Raw genomic sequence first — 22155 nt, forward strand, 5'->3', positions numbered from 1 at the left:
ATTGGGGTATTAACTTTATCACATTTGATTAAAATGAAATTGGAACCAGTGTCAGAATACAAAACATCCCCAACATCTTTTTCAAAATTTAATATCCCCAACAATGAACGAAGATGAGGAGTACAAAATTTAATTTTCAGCGGAAATTTAATAAGGTTATTTATTTCATCAAGTTCAAAAAGTTTATCGGGTTTTGATTTAAAATTTTCTTCATACCATATGATAAATGATTCATTTAAATAACTTAAAATCGTGTTAATATCCCATTTCGCTATCACATTATTTATATACATATCATACGTTTTTTCATGGTCATCTTTAATAAATGATATATAATCTGAAGGGTCTAAAAGAATGGGATTAAATTTACCACTCACAGAAACGAGAGTAACATTATAAATTCCGCTAACTGTTAAATTTAATTCACAGCTATTATTCGAAATAATATTGATAATTGACATTTTTATTACGATTAAAAATATGGTAAAGCGTTATTTTCCAGTGATAAATAAAACTAGAATAAGATTACCTCAAGAATTCATAAATTCAACGAATAAGAAATTCATTCATGTTATAAATTTTAGTGTTTTCAGAAAATATGAGTCAATGTCATATTCATCAACAGGTTATATTTCACTTCATTCAAATTTAGTTCAATCAAACCCATATAATGACCATTTCATAAGATTTTCAGATGGTATTAAAAATGTAATTGATAGATTAAAATATGAACAGATTGACAATATCGAATTTTTGGAATTTTGGTTTAAATATCCTGATGGAAAAAAGATTGAAGTTAAAGATAAAGCTGATACTATAACAAAAACAATTACAATGACCGATCCGATAGTGGGGAACAAAAAGAAATAAAACAAACGATAGAAACTGGTGAAAGGTCAATTATTATTGATTATGATTCAAAGGATTATTATTCGATAATGTTAATGCTTGAATATTAAATAGCTTAACAAAGAATTTTTCAAGTGATATTTTATATTCATCAACTATTTTATTATAAATATCATTATATGTTAAATGAAGTTCAGTTGTTGTTCCGTTCTTTGATATCTTAATTGTGCTAATATCCTTTATAGGATTTATTTTTGCAACTGTTCCGCAGCATGAAACCTCATCATCTATGAAAAATTGAATCTTAACGTCTGAATCTTGAACATCACAAAGAATGGCGATAATGTGAATTAATGATTCATAAGGTAAAATAATTAAACCAATTGGTCAATTAAATTTATTATTGAATCATAATTATTAATTATTATATCACGGTAAATTTTCATTAATTCTGAATTAATGTCTATTTTATATGGCGCATTGCGACTGGAATCGTAGATTCCTGGGTTCTCGATGTTTGATGAAAGAGGTGGGGGGTATGTTGGATAAGTGGGAATTTCAACAGGTTCTTTACCAGGTTCAGATAAAATGATTGGGTCTCCATCTTCTTTATTTTGCTCCTCCTTTTTCGGTAAGTCACGAGTTAATAAATTTGGTTGAGTTGCTGACCTTGTTAATTCGGGCTAACATTAACTTTAACATTTTGAATAATTCGTGATTTATCATCATTTACGTTATAACCAACCGTAATCTCTGCTTTTGCGTTTGTGTTCTTTTGACTTGTGAAACGTCTTCTCATTTATAATTGAATAAAAAAAAGAAAAATATATTTAAAGTTTTATTTAGTTGTTACGGTAATATCCCAAGGTTCATCATTGTTTGCTTATACTTTCTTTGTAACTGCACCAATTATGTTATTGATATTGCTTTGAGTTTCTTCCAGTCTTATTTTATTATTTACAATATCTTTAATCATTTCATTACATGCATTCTTAAAACCATCTGATTTTTCTAATTTACGTCTATCACTTTCTTTAATTAAATCAAAGTTATAACCTTGTTGAGAATAAAGTGGTTTCTTTATCAATTCCTTGAACGCTTCTGAAAGTGAAGATGAAGAAATTCTTGCCACTTGAATTGGTTTAAATTCTGCTTTCATTGCTTCTTTCTGTTCATTGAACACTGGATCGAATAAAGCAACTTTAAAGAATTTCTTAGCTGGAATTTCAGGTCTAATATTTGCATATTGACCATCAAACTGATTAACATATCGTGGTAATCCATCCGGTCCCTCTTCAATAGCATTTAATTCTTCATTGAAATAAGAATATGGATTATAACGGTATGAATTAATTGGACCATTTTCACCTTCTCCAATGTATTGTTTAACAGCTTTTCCATTTTCATCAAATTGCATAGGATAACATTCATTATATGCTTTACGTTTAGGATAATCCGTCATTGTTAATTTATACCCATTTATGACTTTAATATTACCTTGACCATCAGTAACGAAAACTTCATTTATACCATCAGGTTTTCCATTTGGACCCGTAATGTCTGCTTCGTGTGCTTCCCAATTTGGACCATGACGTTTGGCATATGCTTGAGCTTCTGGTAATGTTAAAACGTTTCTCATTTGTTTAACATCCTTTTGAAGACCGCAACAATGTGGACTAATTCTTTCATTCCGTCTGGAACTTTCATAGTTCTATTATATGCACCCTTTTTGTTTGTCCCTTGTTTTAATGGAACCTGTAGAAGATTTGCTATTTCTGTCATGTTTAATTATAAATAAAAAATAAAAATTAATTATAAAAAGTTAATCAAATTTAACACCCCTTTATTTAAATCAACTATTATTTTTCCATGTTCTCCTAATTGTTGATATTGTGTGTAAAGTTCATTAATGCTCATTGGTAAATTCACTTGATAAAGCATAACGTTCAACTGTTGACGACTAAAACCACTGAAAATGAAAAGGTGACAGATTTGATTTAATGTTTGTGCTTAATGCTTTGAAATATTGAACAGCCATAAAGAATGAACACTGAATGTGTCGACATTGAGTTAATAATGATTAAAATATGATTTCTCATTTGTTATTAGTTTTGATTTCACGCATCATCTAGAAAAATGAGTGAATGCAAAAATTCTTTATCAAAATTTGAAATAGAAAGTGTTTCAAATAATTCATCCCTTGTTTATCAATAATTTTATCCTCTAATCCTTGCTTCTTGATTGTATTATATAATTCTTTATACATTAAAAAGTTTTTTAAATAATCTTCTGCTTCTTCTTGTGATAAATAAATAATTGGAATTTTGATTAAATGCTTTAAAGATTCAAATGTATCATCTGAAGGTGAACCTGAACGGTTGATATAAATTAACACGTGTGAATAGGGTGAAGTGTTAGCAATAATGATAATTTGTTTTAATATCGTTAATGTTTTACCTTTATTTTGTTTACCAATTGCTGCAGTGATTGAATTTAAGTAACATTCAGAATATGGAATTTTCATTAATTTTTCCTTAGATAGAGCATTTCTATTATCACTCAATGCTTCATTAATCATATCATCTATGTATGTATTATATACATCTGTTAATTCTTCATAAGAGGTGGATGAATTTAAATCCATTTAATCAAAAATAAATTTATAATTTTAAACATTTCTATTCATCAATATTTCATCATATGAACTTCTATACTGTGGTGGTGTACCTGTTGGATGATATTTCAAACCTTCATCCGGTGTCCATGTCCAATACGTAGTCCTAGTAAACCAAACCTGAGGAGGATTTGTCACCTTTGAACAGTAAGTGTCATTTACACCCTGAATGATTGGATAAGCTTTCACTTGTACTGTAACTTGTGAGTTGAAAGTTTCTAATCCATCAAAGAATATACCCGCTCCATCACGTTGAACTGGAATAGTGCATAAGAATGAAGTTTGGTCTTTCCATGTTCTAGCTAATGGCGTGCCATTATCATCATTCAGTGGTCTAGTTAATGAGTCCTCGTATTCTTCGTGCATTCATTCACTCCATCTAAATCAGAAGCTTGAAGCATACGTGTAAAGAATATGTCACCCACTGTGGTCATCGCTTGATCGGGGAAGTTTCTGGAATCTATAGTGACCTGAAGACCTCGAAGCATTGGATTTTCTAAAACTGTTCTTTGCATTGCATTCTTCGGAAATGTTAACACAACATCTGTAACATTATGAAGAGCGTATGAGAAATCTGAGCTAATACCTTCAGGAGTGATGCAACCTCCATTTAGTGAACGAACGTCAATATGTTGAGCTGGAATCATGAATGGATCTTCCTTACTGAATAAACGTGGTATTGCTTTAACTGATTCTTCAATTAAACCGTATCCTGGTGTAATGCATTTATCCTCTAAAACTTCCATCTTTGTGCATGAAATAATAACGTCATCAACTGTTGCGTCAGCAGATGTAGCGGCTAAGCTTGTAATTAATTTGGCAGGAAGTCCGATTTGTTGGAATTTGCGATCATATTTATAAACATGATTCATAATCTTTTCATAATTTTCATCAGTTATCTTTTCATAAACGTAATTTTGTAAATCAGCAACTCTTAACGGGTCAACCTGACAAAATACTAAAGTATCCCTGAAAACATAATATTTAAGAATGATATCACCAAATGATTTAGGATAATCATCGAACGCCTGAAATGCTAACAAATCATTTACCGGAATAATCATATCAAAAGTGACATCAACTTCTTCATTTGCGTTCTTGAAAACTTCTGAAGGGTCAATATATTTACCACATACTGAGTTATCATATTTTTGAACATTATTATATAACGAATGAACAAACTTTTTAACTTTCCTTTCTGATTTTGGTTTATATGTTGCAAATGCGAAAGATTCACGGGCGCAATCCATCTGAAGATAACCGGCATCACCTCTTTCGGTTTCTACTTCTAATTGTTTAAAGCTTTGATTTGATGATTTGTAACCAACGAATAAACGCATGCATTTAAAAGCGGCATCACATGTGAAAGCTTTATTTGAAACTAGAGTTGCTTTAACTTGCGTTTAATATATGTGTCACCTAATTGGTTCACATCATGAGCCGGATTTGTAATTCTTAAATGAGTTTGTTTATCATCAAAATATGGAGTATCAGAGTCATAGCATGAACTTTCAAGTTCTCTATAATATCTTCTACCGTCATTCTTTGCGAATATTTCATTTATCTTTTCGAATGAATGAAACACATTTCCATTAATCGGTTTAGTGTTTGGCACTAAGTAGTTAGTCGTCATTTATTAATAAATAAAAAATCAAAATTAAAAGATGAAAATGAATTTTTAATTTTAATGAAATAATCAACTATGGCTGCAGGTATATTTAAGAAACTGTGGGATAGAGTAAAAAGAGGAGCGAGTAAAGTTTGGGAAACATGAAGAAGGGAGCAAATTGGATATTTAAGAATAAAGAAGCAATTAGTGACGTTGCTGAATCAATAACACCAAAAGCTGCCCCAATAAGAGAAATTTTAAATAAAGGAGAAAAAGTTTATCAAAGACTACAACCGATACTAAGATAAAAATAATATTTATTTATTTTTTCCACTATCTACCTCCTATTTTATTAAGTATTCCTTCAGCAATTCTACCAACTGCGTTACCTGCTTGTGCTCCCATCACCGGATTACCTGCTTTAGTACCTAATACTCCACCTATGATAGTTCCTGCCGTTTTCGCTACTGGTGCCAAAAAGTTTGCAACGGGTTTAATAATATTTTTATGAACCCAACCCGCAGCTTTCTTAATTCCATCCCATAATTTTTTAAAGAATCCTGCCGCCATTTCTGATTTAATATTAATTAAAAATATATTTCATCACTTATATTCTAATTTTTATTTAATGATAAATGAAACCAATTTTAAAAATAAATGAAACAGAGGAGGAAGAAATAAATGAAAGTGAAGATGTTCAACAAAAAATAAACGTTGTTAAACCAATTACTGAAATAAAAAATTTTTCATCTGTTGAAGAATTTAATGACTATTATGCTAACAATAAAAAATTATTTGAAGAATTGACAACGTGTAAATTGAATAAAATGTTTAAAGTTGATGGATTCAAAATTTCAAAAATAAAAGGAGTGGTTAGTTTAAAATCTATTCCTCAATCAAGAATCACCTCATTAATGAAAATTGATGATTTAACAAAAAGAATAGAAGAGATTGAAGAAAGAATGAATCAAATAATTGATTTCATAAATTCAAATAATCATTAGTTTCTTAAAGTTCTATGTTGATTCTGAGACATGAATTTTTAAAGTTTATTTTTTAATGTGTTTATTTCATTATGGTAGTGAATCTTTTACTCGTTTATGAGGTCTTTGATTATGACTCCATTGATTCCATTCAGGATTTAAACAATGTTTAATTAATCGCGGAATATCTGACATCATCTATATATAGCTTCTTTTATAAAAGATAAAAAATAAATTATTTTAAAATTAATGTTAATTTTTTAATGAAAATAATTATTTCTAATTTCTTTTACTCTCTCATACATACTAGATTTAAAGAATTCAGAACTTTTACCATAATCTCCTAAATGTTTTCTTATCTTATTGGTTTTCCATTCATTATATGAAACTGTATAAACTTTATCTTTATCTTTGCACCTTTCATCACTTCCAATATATTTATATCTCAGTTTTGATTTATTGGTTTCATATTCATTAACGTTTAATAATTCACAGTCTTCCTTTTTAAATAAATGTTTTATGTATTCAGGATTAACAATTCTATAATATTGCTTCCCTTTAAATCTTTGAATATAAACAGGAACACCATCCTCTAAAATTCGATAATCTATTTTATCTGGTTTTACTTGTTGGGTCATTTATGTAAGAATAAAAACCGTAAGAATCATACATTTTTTTACTTCATATGTTAAAAAAATGATACAAAATCGTTCAATATTGTATGAATTCTTACGTTTACAAAAAAAGTCACACAACCCGTCATATATACTACTCCAAAATGAATTTTTTTAAGTGGCTGTAAATCGAGTAAAATTAATGTACTATTGGTTTGTAACATATCTCAATTGATGAAATTGATGAAATACATAATTTGAATGCTTGATTGAAACGCTGAAATATAATTCTATGAATTAATTCAAAATATTCTGTAATCCCGTACTTTTCAAATTTAGTCGGGTTTGAAATAAAATGTTTTATTAAAGAATGATAAATATTATTATGAAAAACGATGAAAATAAAATTCAATTCAACAAATCAAATGATTTGGAACCTTCTTGCCCTCACGTGTGAGGCGAACATTGAAGTGGTAAAACCAACCGGATATGGAACCCTCGGAACTTTTTATATAAAATATAAAGGGCAGTCATTATCTCAATTTGATGCTGGTACATATGTTAATTTAATTGTTAATGGAGAGAAACAGCCATTAGACTTTAGCAATAAGGTAACAAATAATGGATTGGAGGCTCAATTTAGCTACGAAATTACCGATGATATTGTAAAAATAATTTATACAATAAATAACCCAACAAGCCAGCCAATCAGATACAAACTAGGTGTGTATAGTGATGTTGATTTTAACAAAGGATTTAAAGAGTCAAAAGATAAAGTTTATCCGCTTACAGATAAATCTTTTTATGTAGAACAATATGATGATGCTGATTACAAATTTGTTTATCTTTTGATGAGTAAAAATGGTTATTACGGTCCAGATGACTATTTTTATGGAAATTCTATGGCTGTTGACAGAAATGCTGACAAATATTTCTTAAAATTTGACAATTATAATCCCACACCAACATTATCTGATGCTGTTGATATTTTAATATCATATTCATGGAAGGAAAGAGAACTTGCAGCAAATTCTCAAGAAATTCTTGCATTAAAATTAGGTTTTACAAAAACACCAAAAATTTCTAAACAGCCACAAGATAAGACACAATATTCATCATCAGGCTCAATCCCCCTAACAATCAATGTAGATGATGACAAATTTGGAAAAAGTTAAAATAGAAGACTATACTGCAAATGGCCAAGAAATAAATGTTAATGCTAATATTCCTGTCCCTTCAACTGTTACATACGAGTCTGGAGAAAAACAATTATCTATTTATGTAATTGATGAACTCTCAATTAAATCAAACATTGAGACATTTAGTTTTACTGTAAAGAATAAACCAGAGCTTTTGAACTTCGAGCTCAATCCAAATAATGTAATTTCAGGCCAAGATGTTCATATAGAAGGCGATATCAATGATTTAGATAAAACAAAGAAAGTATTTGCATATTGCAAATTCGATGTGGATAGCGAGAAACAAAAGATTGCCGAATTTGTTTCTGATACAACAGCTCATAAAATCAACTTCGACGCCAAAGTTCCGACATATGATTCAATTGGAAAGAAATCATTCAAAGTATGGGCAACAGATGTTGAGAACGCAGATGCTCCAGATGATGCGAAAACAATTGAATTTGAAGTGATAACAAAGCCAACTGTAGAATTCGAAGAAACAGCAAAACGAATCTATTCAGCATCTGATGTTATGGAGATAAAAGGAAATGTTAAGGCAACGACAGAAGTAACACTTCATTTCTACATTGATGGCATTTTGCATGAAGGATCTATTGAATCTGTGAAACAAGGAACACTATTTCAAGGATTCAAGATTACTGATAAAATTGGTTTTGGAAAACATAAAATCTTTGTCACAGTTGTCGACAAAAATGGAATTGAATCTGATCCATCTGCTGAATATGAATTCCAAGTCAATAATGGGCCAGAACTATACGATGTGGCAAGAACTCCAGACAAAATTAAAGTAGGAGAAGAAATAACTATCACAGGCTATGTTGAAGATGTTGATTCAGGAGACGAAATAACAATCATTGTTATGATTGGAATTCTTGAAGGAAGAAAAACTACAATTAAATCAGAAGGAAAAAGAAAAGAATTCAATATCATTATTAAGACTTCCAAAGAAAATGGTTTAGGATGGAAATTGATATCTGTATCAGCCATTGATAAAAATGGAAAGAAGTCTTCAGTAAAAGAGTTATCAGTACAGATCGAAGACAATTCAATTGAATCAAACACCGAAAATGATAAAGAGAAGGATAAAACTCCTGAGCCAAACGATAACTCTAAAACAAAGAAAATTGTAATTCCTGTTGGAATTTCACTCGGAGCAATTCTTGTTATAGTTATTGTGATAGTTATTGTATTAGTTGTGATCAAGAAGAAGAAGAATTCAAATTCTGATATTGTTTCTGACAATGAAGCCTATATGAATAATAATCCTTAATGAATAAAGTCTTTATAGTTAATGATATTCAAATATTGATAATATTGAAAATTTTTTGACTTTTGTCTCATATTATACTCTTGAATGATGAGGTATATTGTATTCTAGTTTATATTATCCTTTAAAATTTTAAAATTTCGACGTAATGCATAATCAATAATGTGAATAGAGAGAAAAGAGTTATACTTTAAGTATTATTAAGGCTCCAGTCCCACCATTTCAATTTTTAAAATTGAATATATCCGTCAATAAGAGTTTTCATGACTTATAATTAAAGATATTATATTAGTGTAATATAAGCTATAATATTATATTGTGATGTAGTGTGTAGCATTGCTAGAACGTTATTTGTAAATTTCACTATTATCAACTTTGAACGAAATTATTCGTCCCATAAACAAAAGGACTCTGTCATGTTGTAGGATATTAGTATAATATATTATTTATATTAGTAAACATGACTTTTACTTCTCCCTGATTGAGTTATTTTTTCAACAAAGAAAAATGAAAAAGTTACTTTTTGACAAAATCTAATAATAAGTGATCCATAATTTTATTATTAATAAACATGTTACTACATATTCTATTGATATATGTTATCATTGAATACCATTAGCTTCTTTCGATTTTTATCAAAGTATATAAAATTACCACCTGGAAAAAATTGACATATTTTGACAAAGAAGAAAAAACTTTTAGTTCCGCTCTGTCACTTTGTTAGCATGCTAATGATGTTTATTATTATATCTTAGTTTAATTTTATATATAAATGAGTAATGAGGAATTAGATTCGCAATACCATCACGAAACTAGCATTTTTAAAAGCTTTTAATTCTATATAAGATAAATAGATATGAAAAGTAAAATCTGATATGAATATACTTTAATATGAACTATTATATTATAGTTGAGATTGTTTGTCAAAACGGTTTTTCGACAAGTAAGTATTCAATTTTTCAAAAGTATATTCAAAAAATTGAATGATATCTCAACGTATAAGAAAAAACTTTTAGTTCCGCTCTGTCACTTTGTTAGGAAAATTATATAGTTTCTATCGACACTATCAGTATACCCAGCTGTGAAATGTATATTGAGGAATTAGGTTTGCAAGAATGTAATTTTTGATATTTTTTTCCAAATTGAGAGGATTTTTGACGATAGAGCTGGACTATTTTTGAACAACAATTTCATTACCTTAAGCATTATAAAAATATGAACAAATTTTATGAAGTAATAGTATAAGTTATAATTTATTAATTTCAAAAAGAAATGACCAAAAAATTCCTTTCCAATATGTTGAATCAAATCGATTTTATAAATAAAATTTAAACCTTAAACTTGATTTTTATAAAAGTGACATTTATTAACTTTCAATAACTTAATCCCAAAGTAAGAAGCTAATCCAATCATATAAAAATGTTATAATTAACCACATGTTTATTCATTTATGATATCATTATGCTTCAAAATCTATATTTCTAAAATTCAAATTATCAATTATCAAAAAATCTTTATTTGTCATATATCAAATAGAAAAGTTAACATAAATCATCTTTCAAACTATAATATAGTTAAATTCGAAAATTTCGAAATCAGATATTATTTAAATTTCTGACATGATGGATGTATACACAATCTAATGGTATATTTTTGCTCCTCATTATCCACTCGTTCTAACTATATACAACAATCATATGGGACTAGAGCCTTAAAAAAAAAAACTTATATAGATATAAACGGAGTAATCATATAAAAATAGCTCATAGAGTTACGGCATATGCATATACTGTGTTTGATACTTCCTATTACATATCCAAACAACTCAATACGATATAAATCAAGTGAAGAACCTCCATCAAATCTGAGTCCACATTTTTGAACACGGAATATGCTATATGGCTTATTAGTTGATATATTAATGTATGCCAATCTATCTGGAGGCTCAGAACTAAGAGTTGTATTTTCAATATAATCAAATGTTACATTATCATTTGATCCCATTAGCATAAAAGAGCGCTGCTTTCCTTGGTATGTAACAATATAATACCCTGTTGGTATAATTTTAATATCTTGAAAATTTAATTGATACCAATCATAAACAGTAGCTCCTAACGATACCCATCGATTTGGATCTGATGGTGTGGATTCCGATATGTTGTTGATAACTCTATATGGTCTATCAACACCTGGCCAACTTGAATGGAAGTTACTAACATAGACTTTTACCGCATTTGAATGTTTCGTTGTGTTTCTGATATAGTATATGAGACCAAGGTATGATGAACTATTGTAGGGTATTTCAGTCGAAAACAAACTCATTATTTTATTGCATTACATTAAATTATTGTATTGGACCAATTAAATGTAAAAGGATATCTTTTTCATGGACATCCAAAAGTATAGTACTTCGCTAGAATTTGAAATCTGAAAAAAAAATTAAACCTTATCAAAGATTCACATTGGGGTATGTTGATATCTTGATGTATCATAATTGGTACTATCATTCCTGGACTCAAAGTATTGAAATTTACTTTGAAGATGAAAAATTGAATTAGAAATAAGGGAAAAACTATTATGCAATATATCAATATATCATTTACAAATAAATTCTTTAATACAAAGTAAAAAATAAAAAAATCATAAAAATTATTTTTTGCATTTTGAGATATGTTCAACTCTTTCATCAAGGGGTGGATGGTTATAATAAACAAATGAGTATAGAGGAGAGGGATTGAATGTCTGGTGCATTACCTTTGTTATAGAAGTCAAAGCTTCAGCAATTGGGAGACCAAGTTGAGCAGCAAAGCAGTCGGCATTCTTTTCTGTTGTCCTGGCTATTGTATTGAATAATGGTCTGTAAATTGTAACAAAAGGAAGAATTAAGTTCATAGAAACAACAATGATCACTGAAACAGGCATTACTTGAGTAATTCCTAGCTCTGACAATCCTTTCTTTTGAACAATATAAAGAACAAGCCCATAAAGTAAAATGTAAACAGCTTGAAGCAGAAAAATAATGATAACATCATTATGTTTGTAGTGGCCAAGCTCGTGACCAATAACAGCTGTTGCTTCTGGGATTGCTGTAATGGAAAGTAGTGAATTTGTAACAAAAACCTTTTTTACAATGATTCCTGTGAAATAAGCATTAGGAATGCCTTGGTCGCGTATTGAATTGCTAATTAAGATATCGTTGTATGGGAAACCAACTTTTTCTGATAATTTTGCGATGGAATTATTAATATCATATGGAGATATTGGTTGGAACACCTCTCCCTTGAGCATAAGTAATTTAGGGAATATAGCAATGAGGATAAATAAGGAAGGAACAGAAAAAACAACGTGGAAAAGCCAAAATGGAATTTTGCATCTTCTTTGTGGAGGATTTTGTACCTCTGTTGGATCTTCTTGTGTAACATTAGCTGTATTATTGTTTTCTTGTGGTGTTTCTTCTTGATTTAAATCGGTACATCGAGCAACTCTTTTATCTGCAAAAACAGAAATCAATTGTAGGGCGCATTGACCAAAACTAGTCATTAGGAGTTTGTTAAAGTCGCTCTTTCTGTAAGTCTTATAGTCAGAATTGTATTTCGCGGTTACAAAAACAACATCAACAAAATCAAATGGGAGGTCAAGAAGGATGAATTTGAGTGTGTATAAAACGACTGTAAAAATGTAATCATTATGGGTTTTTGTCCAAATAAATTTCAATAATAAGAAAATAAGAACATAGTATGAGGCCGAAATTAATATCTTTAATATGTCTAATCTTGTAGAATCGATGACAATGTTTAATTTTTTATAATCAAGTATATTATCGAATTCTGATTCTTTATATTTTTTTAAATATGATAATTGTGAAAGATTTGGTATCAGGTCCATGATCATGCAGAATACAACTGAAAAAAACAGAGCTCTCGGAAGGGTGATAGAGGAAGCAATGCGCTTCCATCTCGCCATGATCCGAATCTGAATGAAAGATAAGCAAGTGAATATGCCATATATATCAAAAGTATTAGTTTGCTATCTAAGAGTGACAGAAAATGAATAGTTTGTTACGATAAAAAATTCAAAAACTCAAACAGACTTCAATAAATAAAATTTAGGATTTAAAATAGCGTAACAAAGCTCAAAGCTTAAAGTAATAAAACATACAATATATTTGAAAATTTTCATAATGGATTTTTGTGAGAATTTAGAAGTGGTGCGTCTTCTTCTGGATTGACTCTTGACATGGGCGATTTGAATAACAAGACCAATGTAAGTACAACAACTATTATTAATGTAATCAAAACAAATACGAATGCCATACGTGATTTCCGCTTTACAGAATCTGGTATAAAGTATGTGAACTCTGTATAAGGTATGTCATCGTAATCATTATTATCAAATGAAATTCGAAGTTGAACTTTGCCTGCATCATGTTTTGGTGTGACACATGTTATTGTATCTTTTTCAATTTTTTCAATAACTGTGTTGAAATTAAATCTGCAGTAAACTTGCAAGTATTGAACTGAAGTATTTAAAGAAACTGTCACCACTGTTCCACCCTCTGTGGGTCCCTCACTTGGTTTGATATCTTTAATGCCGATTCTCTTTATTTCAAATGAACTAATTAATGAAAAAAGAAAAATGAGCATTTCAGAAATTAATTTATAAAGGGAGATACACCAATGAAAAAAATAGGTAAAGTTATTTTTCTCCATGGGGAAAAGTTAGTAATAATTGTAGGAAAGCACAATTCTCCTATACGTATATGCATACTTTGTTGTAAAATATATATGTCCGATGAAAAATACTCGAAATGATTTCAATCTCAGATGTCAAAAGGTTCCTGTCGGTCAAAATAGCCATTATGAATGGCTGATGCCATATGGATAACTTTTGGCCAATTTTTGAATAAAAAGCCTTACATGATTTTCAATTTATAAATCCTTTACATCAAGCACGGTGGACAGTAAAAAGTGAAAAGCTGTTGTTATTGTAATTCTGAATACATATCGTATGATAAATATAGATATATCAAAGGAAATCATTTTAAAAAATTGAAAGCGGATTTATCAAAACTGTGTTATATTTCAATTTGATAATTCAAATTTGTCAAAAATTAGCAATATCTAAATTGAAGTTATTCTAGACATAAATATGATAATGAATATAAATTATAATGTGCGAATAAAGTTTTAAAAGGCAAATGTGGATTACAAAATAATATTAATTAGAGAATATGAAACAATATATTGATATTTGATCGAACACAAAGTGGAGTTTTTGATAGTTAAATTGATATCAAACCCTACAGTAACTTAGGGAGAAAATGTATCATTGCATACTATATTATTGGTATAAGCGTAAAAATAATTATAAAAATTCAATGAGTTTGCAAAAAATTGATTAGTATCGATTCAAAATGCAATCTTTTCAATCCCATTTATAACATTCTGTTGGGTTTTGTTATCTATATTAAAAATATGATGTGGCATGCATAAAGCACGTTTCGTTATTTGAAAGAGCCTTCAAAAGTTACGATAAGAATTTTATATAAGTTTAGTATATGTACAGTATATCACTTTTCTCGATTTAGATAAAAAAAGTTTACATCATTCAAAAGTTGATTCAGTGAAACGTTTTTATATTTCACATTTCCTCAGCGCATGTCCTTCTTAGATCCTTCTATCGAGATCCAAAAGCCAGAACAGTATGATTTGTCACTTAAAAGCATTTCATGTGCTAGGAAAAGACACTGTGCCATGATGAAGTTCTTTGATTCTGCTGAATGGGCAATCAACGCAACAGAACTTCAAACCGCATTACCACACATTAACGATCCTTTGGATGTACCAATTGCCTCAATACATCAATCTCCACTCAATGCTTATTGAGTTATTGATGATTTTCAAATACTTACGAAACTAGTAATTAATTTCGTATTGTTTGTTTGTTATGATTAAAGTTGTTTAATTTTTTATTAACTTACTTATCTACTGATCATTTTACTTGGATTTCTGAGATCATACACACTATTAGGAACAGAACTTTTCAACATGTAATGATATTGATATTTTACATTAAATATAAGAAGAATAAACCGTTAATTCTGGCATTTTATGGATATTATCCAAGATTATATGAAGACTGTTAATATCGGATTTGATTGATATTAACTTGATATTTGGTTTCAAAATAATAAAAATCCGAATTAGTTTGCTCCTATCTATATAAATAAAGATGTCAATAAAATATATATTCAAAAGGTGTAGAATTAACGAATGTTAGTGCAAGCTTTATTTACTATAGTTATTTTAGTTTTCATATTTCTGGGTGTTAACTGTGATAATATTTTCGCTATGAAAAAAATTATTTGTTAGTAATTGGGAAATGCACCGTAAAAAAATAAGGATATATCATGAGATATTTAATTCAAACAATATATTGTCCCCAACATTCATCTGAAAAATGGTATGCAGCTAATGGAAGGGACGAATGGCCATCAGACCAGTCAAATGCCCTTGGGTTGAATGGAGCCTTGGGGCGGCGAATTTCCGTATGAAATTGCGAGGGGGTGCACTTCAAGCATCCATAAGAAGAATCTTCTTTATCGAAATCGTAAATGTTTTGTACCGTAAAGGTACTACTAGGAGGATCTGTTTCGTCATTATTGGAACTACTTATACTAATTTCCGTAGGTTCAAGCATCTGAGAAAGAAATAAATTGAAAAACTGACATCTGGTAAATTTTCAAAATCAGAATTTAAAAATAGTAATATTTTGGATGGGTATGCATGATTAAATGAAAAATATTTGGTTGATTGTTTGTGGGAAAATTTGCGTTAGATTGAAAAAATACTATACGAATTAGAATATAAATAAATATGCTGATAAATTTAATAACGTGCAAAATTCAATTGGTTGAATGCAATTGGTTTACGATCAAATATTTATTAAAATTTAATGCTAGATAGTCATATCTCTAACCTTTATTGAGGTTGAATAAATTCAATTCAAAATTTTGGATTAAAAATTTTATTGGAATACGATTAATCATATCATTTCCAGAACGAAATTAAAGAAATCATAAAAATTTCTGGCAGTTTTACGGTTTTTTTGTGAATGAATTCAATAAAAATTCAGTTACTAGCTATCGCCTGTCCTCTCAAAAGTCAGATTTAAAAAAGTGAAACTAACTTAATATCATACTCTACATAAATTTATTCATTGTCCCAAATTGAATAGGAAATTATCGTTAGATAAAAATATAATATCCAAATTTCCTTATGTATTATAATTTCTCATTGTTTAAATTTGAAATGAAAATTTCCATTCTATCGTTATTTTAGATTAACAAAAATTATGATATTATGGTAATTGAATTTTTACTATGGCAGTCCCAACGGGAACCGCGGTAATTTACCGAGGTTTCCGCACACCGGTTCCTTTTTTAGGAATTTTTTAGATTAAAAAATATGCTTTGTAAATCATTTTTTGTAAATCGGCAAAAATTTGTAAATATTCTGACGACAATAAATCTGGGAATAGTATTTTAAATACGAGAACAACCTATTTAAAAGTGTTTCGCTCGATTTTGTATAATTTCAAATTTTCGCATATAGCTTTCCGTGAATTACCGTGATTTTACCGCCACATCAATAGTTTACGACACTTTTCCCGTAAATTGAGTAGTTTACTGCACTTTTTCCGTAAAATTGAGTTACGGGAATCCGTAAGATTACCGTACCTCACTTCTAGTTGAAAATAGCATTAGTATATAATAAATAGATATATTATTCATATTTTTGATTTTGAATTACGGAAAAAGTGAGTTCAGAACTTCCAATTATTATTTGATTAATTATGTTAAAAATACTATAAGGAATTAAAATACATAATGTTGAAATTTGAATTACGGAAAAAGTGAGGGTGAAAGTGAAGTGAAAAAGTAAGATATTTTTTGTTGAAATAATCATAGTTGTACAATTTTGAAACTATATGTAAAGCTATAAATTGAATAAATTCAAAAACAAAAATTGTTTATTCTTATTAATAAATTTATATTAATCAATATTTGAACAACCCGTAATTAAAATTGAATTCCTCTTAAAATTTAATCCATACATTAATTTTTAATTTGCTCGGCGAATGCCGAGCTTCCCTACTTCTCTTGTCATTCCTTCAAAAACTCTAATCTCATCGCACTTACAAACATCATGATTTGATGTATTGTCGAGAAATCTTAGATTTGTTTGTCATTTGATGATAGCATTTGAAAGTCATCTCGAAAATCGATTAACAAGACAATTTCCCAAACATCTACATACAAGTAGATGATGGTAAACCCATTAGAGTTGTTTTGCTATGATTCCTCCAATCTTATGATGAGAAAAATCATATCAAAACAGCTCTAATCGAACATTCTACACAGCTTAGCATCCAGCTAGTTCCAAGTAATGCGATTACAACATCAACGGCCAAAGCCTTTCAGAGTCCTTTAATCATTTCTTCTCATCTCAATGTGAAGTGGCCCCAAACGAACTACAAGCTGACGTTACAACGCATTACAACCCGGTTAATACGAGCATATACATTAGAGCTGCTTTGTTATGATCTCCCTCATCAATTGATGAGAGATCTCATTATGAAGCAGCTCCAATCGAACTAAAAACCTACATACAAATGAGTGAAAACAAATTCATTAGAGTTGTTTTGCTTTGATTTCTCTCATCAGAAGATGAGAGATACCAGAACAAAACAACTCTAATCAAACTTTCTACACAACTCAGCACAGTATCAATGCAAAGTAATGCGTCTGTATCGTTAACAAGCAAAGTTGTTTCGGGTCCTTCCATTTTGGAAGAATTCGGAACAACTTTGCGAATTGATAGTGTAAACCCATATACATGAAAGCGTGCATGCATAAAGACAGGTATTGTCAGCAATGACTACCTGCCCAGCTATGAGTGATCAGAGAATTACCATCTCAGGCTTTTTGAGAACGTTTCAGCCAGGACCCTCGTATGTTGACTGTGAGAAAGGCATCCTTTATCTGAAATAGATGCTTTTCCAACAATCAAATTCGAAGATCTTCGACGTTGTTGTAAAAAGAGAAGGAGAAGGAAAGAAGAGGAAGGAGAGGAAGAAGGAAAGGAAAAGAAGAAGAAGAAAAAAGAAAAAAAGAAGGACATATTAAATATAATGCGCACTTAATAGTGCCGAGGCGGCGGAGTCGCCGAGGCGCGATTTTTTTGACCCTATATTACCGCACGGCAATGTTTTTCTCGATTTTGTACAGCCCTAATTTTTACATTATTTTTTATATTCATTTCTTTAAATATCTCATATATTCTTAATTGATGTCTCTGGATTATACATCTTGTTTACTATCAAAAATACCTTCAATTCCTCGTTTTATGTTGAGTCAATTTTTCCAAATTTCCTCGAATTTTCTAAATTTATGTTAATTTAGTTAGTATGTCTATCTTGGGTACGGCGGCACTGCGTTCCACCTTACCCAAGATAACGGTTTGACACTTTACGAAACAGGTAACGTATATTTTACAACACAACCATAACACCAACTTAACCTTAAATATTTACAAAACCATCTGACACATAAACGACTTCACTAACGAATTCACTACCGTCCTCACTAAATAAAAATAACCTTATTTTTATTTTTTTTTAATTTTTTATTTCATTACAAAGACATGTCCGACTACATTTACTATGACTCTTTCCCAGAACGTTTCCGTGAACTATTCAAAACTCAAGTAAAACTGAGAAACATGCATTTTAACAAAGACAGACCCATTGACGATGAAAGAAACCCTGAATATATTACAATCCCATATGACGCAAAGTTCATTGCATACATTCCTTATGGTCGCAGAGGAACGAAAACTATTTCAACAAAGAACAAAAATTATTTCTGGAGCGATGAAGAAAATTGCCTTATCTACATAAATGCATACTTAAATAAAGCTACATATTGTACAAAAGAAGGTTGGACTGGATTTGAGCTCTACATATACGACGACGATGGAAACAGACGTTGTGTATACCCATACGATAATATGTACCATTGTTTTCATCAAGCATTAAACGAATACATAGTCAGTAAGGGTCTCATTCCTGTTGAGTAGATATGCTTTATTTTTGTTCTGTCATTTATATAAAAATAAAATAAAAATAAAATAAAAAATAAACTTAAAAATAATGATATCACCACCCTCACACGTATGAAAACATAGCACAAAAATAAATTTAGGGTAGAAGGTAGATCTAACCCGATTTCTAACCTCATTTCTATCCTGTTGAATTCATTGCTTTATAACTCTCTTCCTTTCTCCAACTCTTCTAACTTCTTCTTAAGTTCAGCAATGTTGTCTTCATGAAGTTTAATCTTTCTCAAAATTCCTTCTCTATCTAATGGTTGCTTTATCTTTCTAAACTGAACTCTACCATCCTTCATAGTATGAATGTAAAAACCTTCTGGAATAGTTCCTGATTTAATGTATTCTACCAAAAACTTTTGTTTCATTGCTTCAGTGACTTTATTTGTCATTTCAATCAAATAAAAATTTTAATATTAAATAAAAATAACGTTATTTTTTCAGTAAGGAAACGCAGGAGTTTTACGATTTATTTGAGGAGTAGGTTCTGGTTTAAATGTTGGAGTCGGTTTAGGAGTTGACTTTTGAACAGGAGTTTGTACTTCCATAGGTTCAGGAGTCATTGAAGGTTTTGCTTGTGAAGGCGTTGGTTTTGGCGAAGGTGTTGGAGTTTGTTTAACTTCAGCTACTTCAGTATTATTTACAACGTTTGCTTTATTTCTTTTCAACATCATAACTGCTCCTGCTGTAGCTAGCAAACCTAGTGGGAGACCATATCTTTATATAAGGACTTGACCAAATGCTATTTTTGACAGGAGCTGGTGGAACACCTAACCTTGGTGAGACTGCTCTTTGCCATTGTGCAGCTCGTAAGAAATATTCAATAGGTGCTCCATAATCGTTTGGTAAAGTTTGTTTCACAGATGGTGAAGGTTCACGAGAGCTTGATGAAGAACTCATTTATAAGCTTTAAAAATAAACGTTCATCCTTTATTCCTCACTGTCGTCCGCAGCTAAGTTATAGTCATCTAATCTTATTATTGGGATTCCATTAGCACGCACCTGAATGGCAAAGCAACAATCCCTCATAAATCCAATAAGTGGCTTTGGTACATTTTCAGTTGCTAGTTCAATAGGTCCTTTAACAGACAATTTGTATGTTATTGGAGCAGTAGATGTTTGACCTTGCTGGAAGCAAAAGTCCACTTCTGTTGGAAAACCACATAAGAAATGTGTGTTGTCATAGCTATCCCATTTATGTTCCACACTACCATCATCCACCAATGACCTCATAACATCTTCATTAAATCCTATCATATCATTGTTTGTATTGCAAGCGTTCGCAACCATTTCATAAAATACAGGTCCATATGATTTTTCAGGTTCTGCAGGCATATTTCCATAAGCTCCCATGGAAAGCTGAAGATATTTAAACTTAGGGTTCTCAAAATTAACATAATAGTTGTCTTTCTTTCTAAATAGTGCCCAAATACTTTTAACATTAATAGGCGTATAAGCTGCTGTAAATGTTGCACTTGAACTATCTGTATTCTTTGAGAATGAACCGTCCATAGGAATCCAATCCATAACTTTAACAGGAAAACATAAAGCCTCGTTTGTATAATGTTCTACAAGTTCTGTATAAATGTTAGGGTCTAAAGAGAATGACTTTGGATGAATGAAACATTCATTAAAATCCATCTTTGTTCGAAATAGTTGCTGGGTTACAGTTGTAATAGTAACTGTTCCACTAGCTTCTACTGCCTTCGTTATCATAGTGAATGGTTCATTCCATGGAACAAATTTATTTGTCGGTGGATTTGAATCTGAAGCAAATGCAACTTTAAGAGTTGGATTGAAAGCAATGATATCATTTACAGATATAGATGTGCATTGTAAGGCGTCGCTACTGAACTTTACTTTAAGCTGAATGTTTCCTGCAAAAGCTGGAATAAATCGAATAGCTTCTAATGGAAGGAATCTTCTAACAGGAATTCTTAAACGAAGCTTAAAATCAAATGATTTTCCTGCTGTAATTGGACCACTAACAATTTGTCCTGTTCTGCATGTTCCCGAATGACTCCATACATCTTCATGTCGAGTCTTTGAGAAAACATCTACTTTCTTTATTTGTTCGGTAGTTTGTGAGTTTGAAGTTATATATGCTTCTTCTCTTGCGTTGTCTTGAGAATATACGATACGACCATTTGCAAGGATTTGATATCCAGCAACTGCATAGAAAGCGTCATCGAAACCAATCCAAAATCCTGGTGGGTTTGTTTTATTGGAACCTGAACCAATTTCTTTATCTACAATAAATTGACCTTCCATTTTATACGTAATGAATGTATTGTAAAGGTCCAACATATTTTCACCAGGAGGTGAGAGATTGAATGTTACCCATGTGTTATCTTTAGCAGTTCCAGGTTGTGATGGAATCTTTGCGTCAGAATATTTTCTATTAGTGTCACCAATTTGAACTGCATTGTCTATGATATCGAAATATGAGCGAATCTGATGAATATGCTCTGCTGGAGTAAATTCGTCTTTAGCTGTTCGTTCTGCATGTATTTACTTCAGATAAAAATATCTATTTACTTCATTATTCTCACTCTTCTTCTTGGCATTCTGTGTGTGGAAGTTGTTTCTTGACATTTTCAATGAACTGTACATTCTCTTTTGTCTCAACTTCTTTCACTGGCTGGTCAGGATTCTTTGACTCGGTTTGTTTTTCAATGAAATTCACGAACTTTGCAATAAGCTCTTGGTTCGTTATTGAAAGTACATCTGGCTTCTTTTCTTCTGGTTCTATTGACTTTTCAGTTTGAATAGAAGGCTTAACATGGGCTTC

General features: G+C 30.3%; 6 protein-coding genes and 2 pseudogenes across 8 annotated transcripts, besides 6 other annotated features; 2 read left to right on the plus strand and 6 right to left on the minus strand.

The window, feature by feature from the left end:
- Positions 1-4092: part of a mobile genetic element that runs on past the window's edge.
- Positions 1733-2499, minus strand: TVAGG3_0716720 (annotated as a pseudogene). The gene has a single exon. A coding segment is annotated over exon 1 (767 nt).
- Positions 4093-7881: 3789 nt separating the features above from the next.
- Positions 7882-9198, plus strand: TVAGG3_0716730 (uncharacterized protein; the record flags this gene model as incomplete). The annotated part of the gene is made up of 1 exon (XM_001306904.2): positions 7882-9198. One exon carries the CDS (start codon positions 7882-7884, stop codon positions 9196-9198), a length of 1317 nt encoding a protein of 438 aa, XP_001306905.2.
- A 201-nt stretch (positions 9199-9399) lies between these two features.
- Positions 9400-10906: a mobile genetic element.
- Positions 10907-11844: 938 nt separating this feature from the next.
- Positions 11845-13155, minus strand: TVAGG3_0716750 (Clan MA, family M48, Ste24 endopeptidase-like metallopeptidase; the record flags this gene model as incomplete). The annotated part of the gene is made up of 1 exon (XM_001306905.1): positions 11845-13086. One exon carries the CDS (start codon positions 13084-13086, stop codon positions 11845-11847), a length of 1242 nt encoding a protein of 413 aa, XP_001306906.1.
- A 124-nt stretch (positions 13156-13279) lies between these two features.
- Positions 13280-13845, minus strand: TVAGG3_0716760 (immunoglobulins domain-containing protein; the record flags this gene model as incomplete). The annotated part of the gene is made up of 1 exon (XM_001306906.1): positions 13371-13838. One exon carries the CDS (start codon positions 13836-13838, stop codon positions 13371-13373), a length of 468 nt encoding a protein of 155 aa, XP_001306907.1.
- A 992-nt stretch (positions 13846-14837) lies between these two features.
- TVAGG3_0716770 (uncharacterized protein) lies at positions 14838-15417 on the plus strand (the record flags this gene model as incomplete). Its single annotated transcript, XM_001306907.2, has 1 exon — positions 14853-15080. The coding sequence occupies one exon, from the start codon at positions 14853-14855 to the stop codon at positions 15078-15080; it is 228 nt and encodes a 75-aa protein (XP_001306908.1).
- Positions 15418-15571: 154 nt separating this feature from the next.
- On the minus strand, positions 15572-15903 carry TVAGG3_0716780 (uncharacterized protein; the record flags this gene model as incomplete). The annotated part of the gene is made up of 1 exon (XM_001306908.2): positions 15619-15894. The coding sequence occupies one exon, from the start codon at positions 15892-15894 to the stop codon at positions 15619-15621; it is 276 nt and encodes a 91-aa protein (XP_001306909.1).
- Positions 15904-16575: 672 nt separating this feature from the next.
- Positions 16576-18489: a mobile genetic element.
- Positions 17700-17960: a mobile genetic element.
- Positions 18292-18440: a mobile genetic element.
- A 167-nt stretch (positions 18490-18656) lies between the features above and the next one.
- Positions 18657-22155: part of a mobile genetic element that runs on past the window's edge.
- TVAGG3_0716830 lies at positions 19805-20264 on the minus strand (annotated as a pseudogene). Its single transcript has one exon. A coding segment is annotated over exon 1 (460 nt).
- TVAGG3_0716840 (uncharacterized protein) lies at positions 20295-21311 on the minus strand (the record flags this gene model as incomplete). The annotated part of the gene is made up of 1 exon (XM_051243979.1): positions 20295-21311. A coding segment is annotated over one exon (1017 nt), but the record flags the coding sequence as incomplete, so codon positions are not given.

The sequence above is a fragment of the Trichomonas vaginalis genome, chromosome III (assembly GCF_026262505.1).
Source record: "Trichomonas vaginalis G3 chromosome III, whole genome shotgun sequence".
NCBI classification, from domain to species: domain Eukaryota; phylum Parabasalia; order Trichomonadida; family Trichomonadidae; genus Trichomonas; species Trichomonas vaginalis.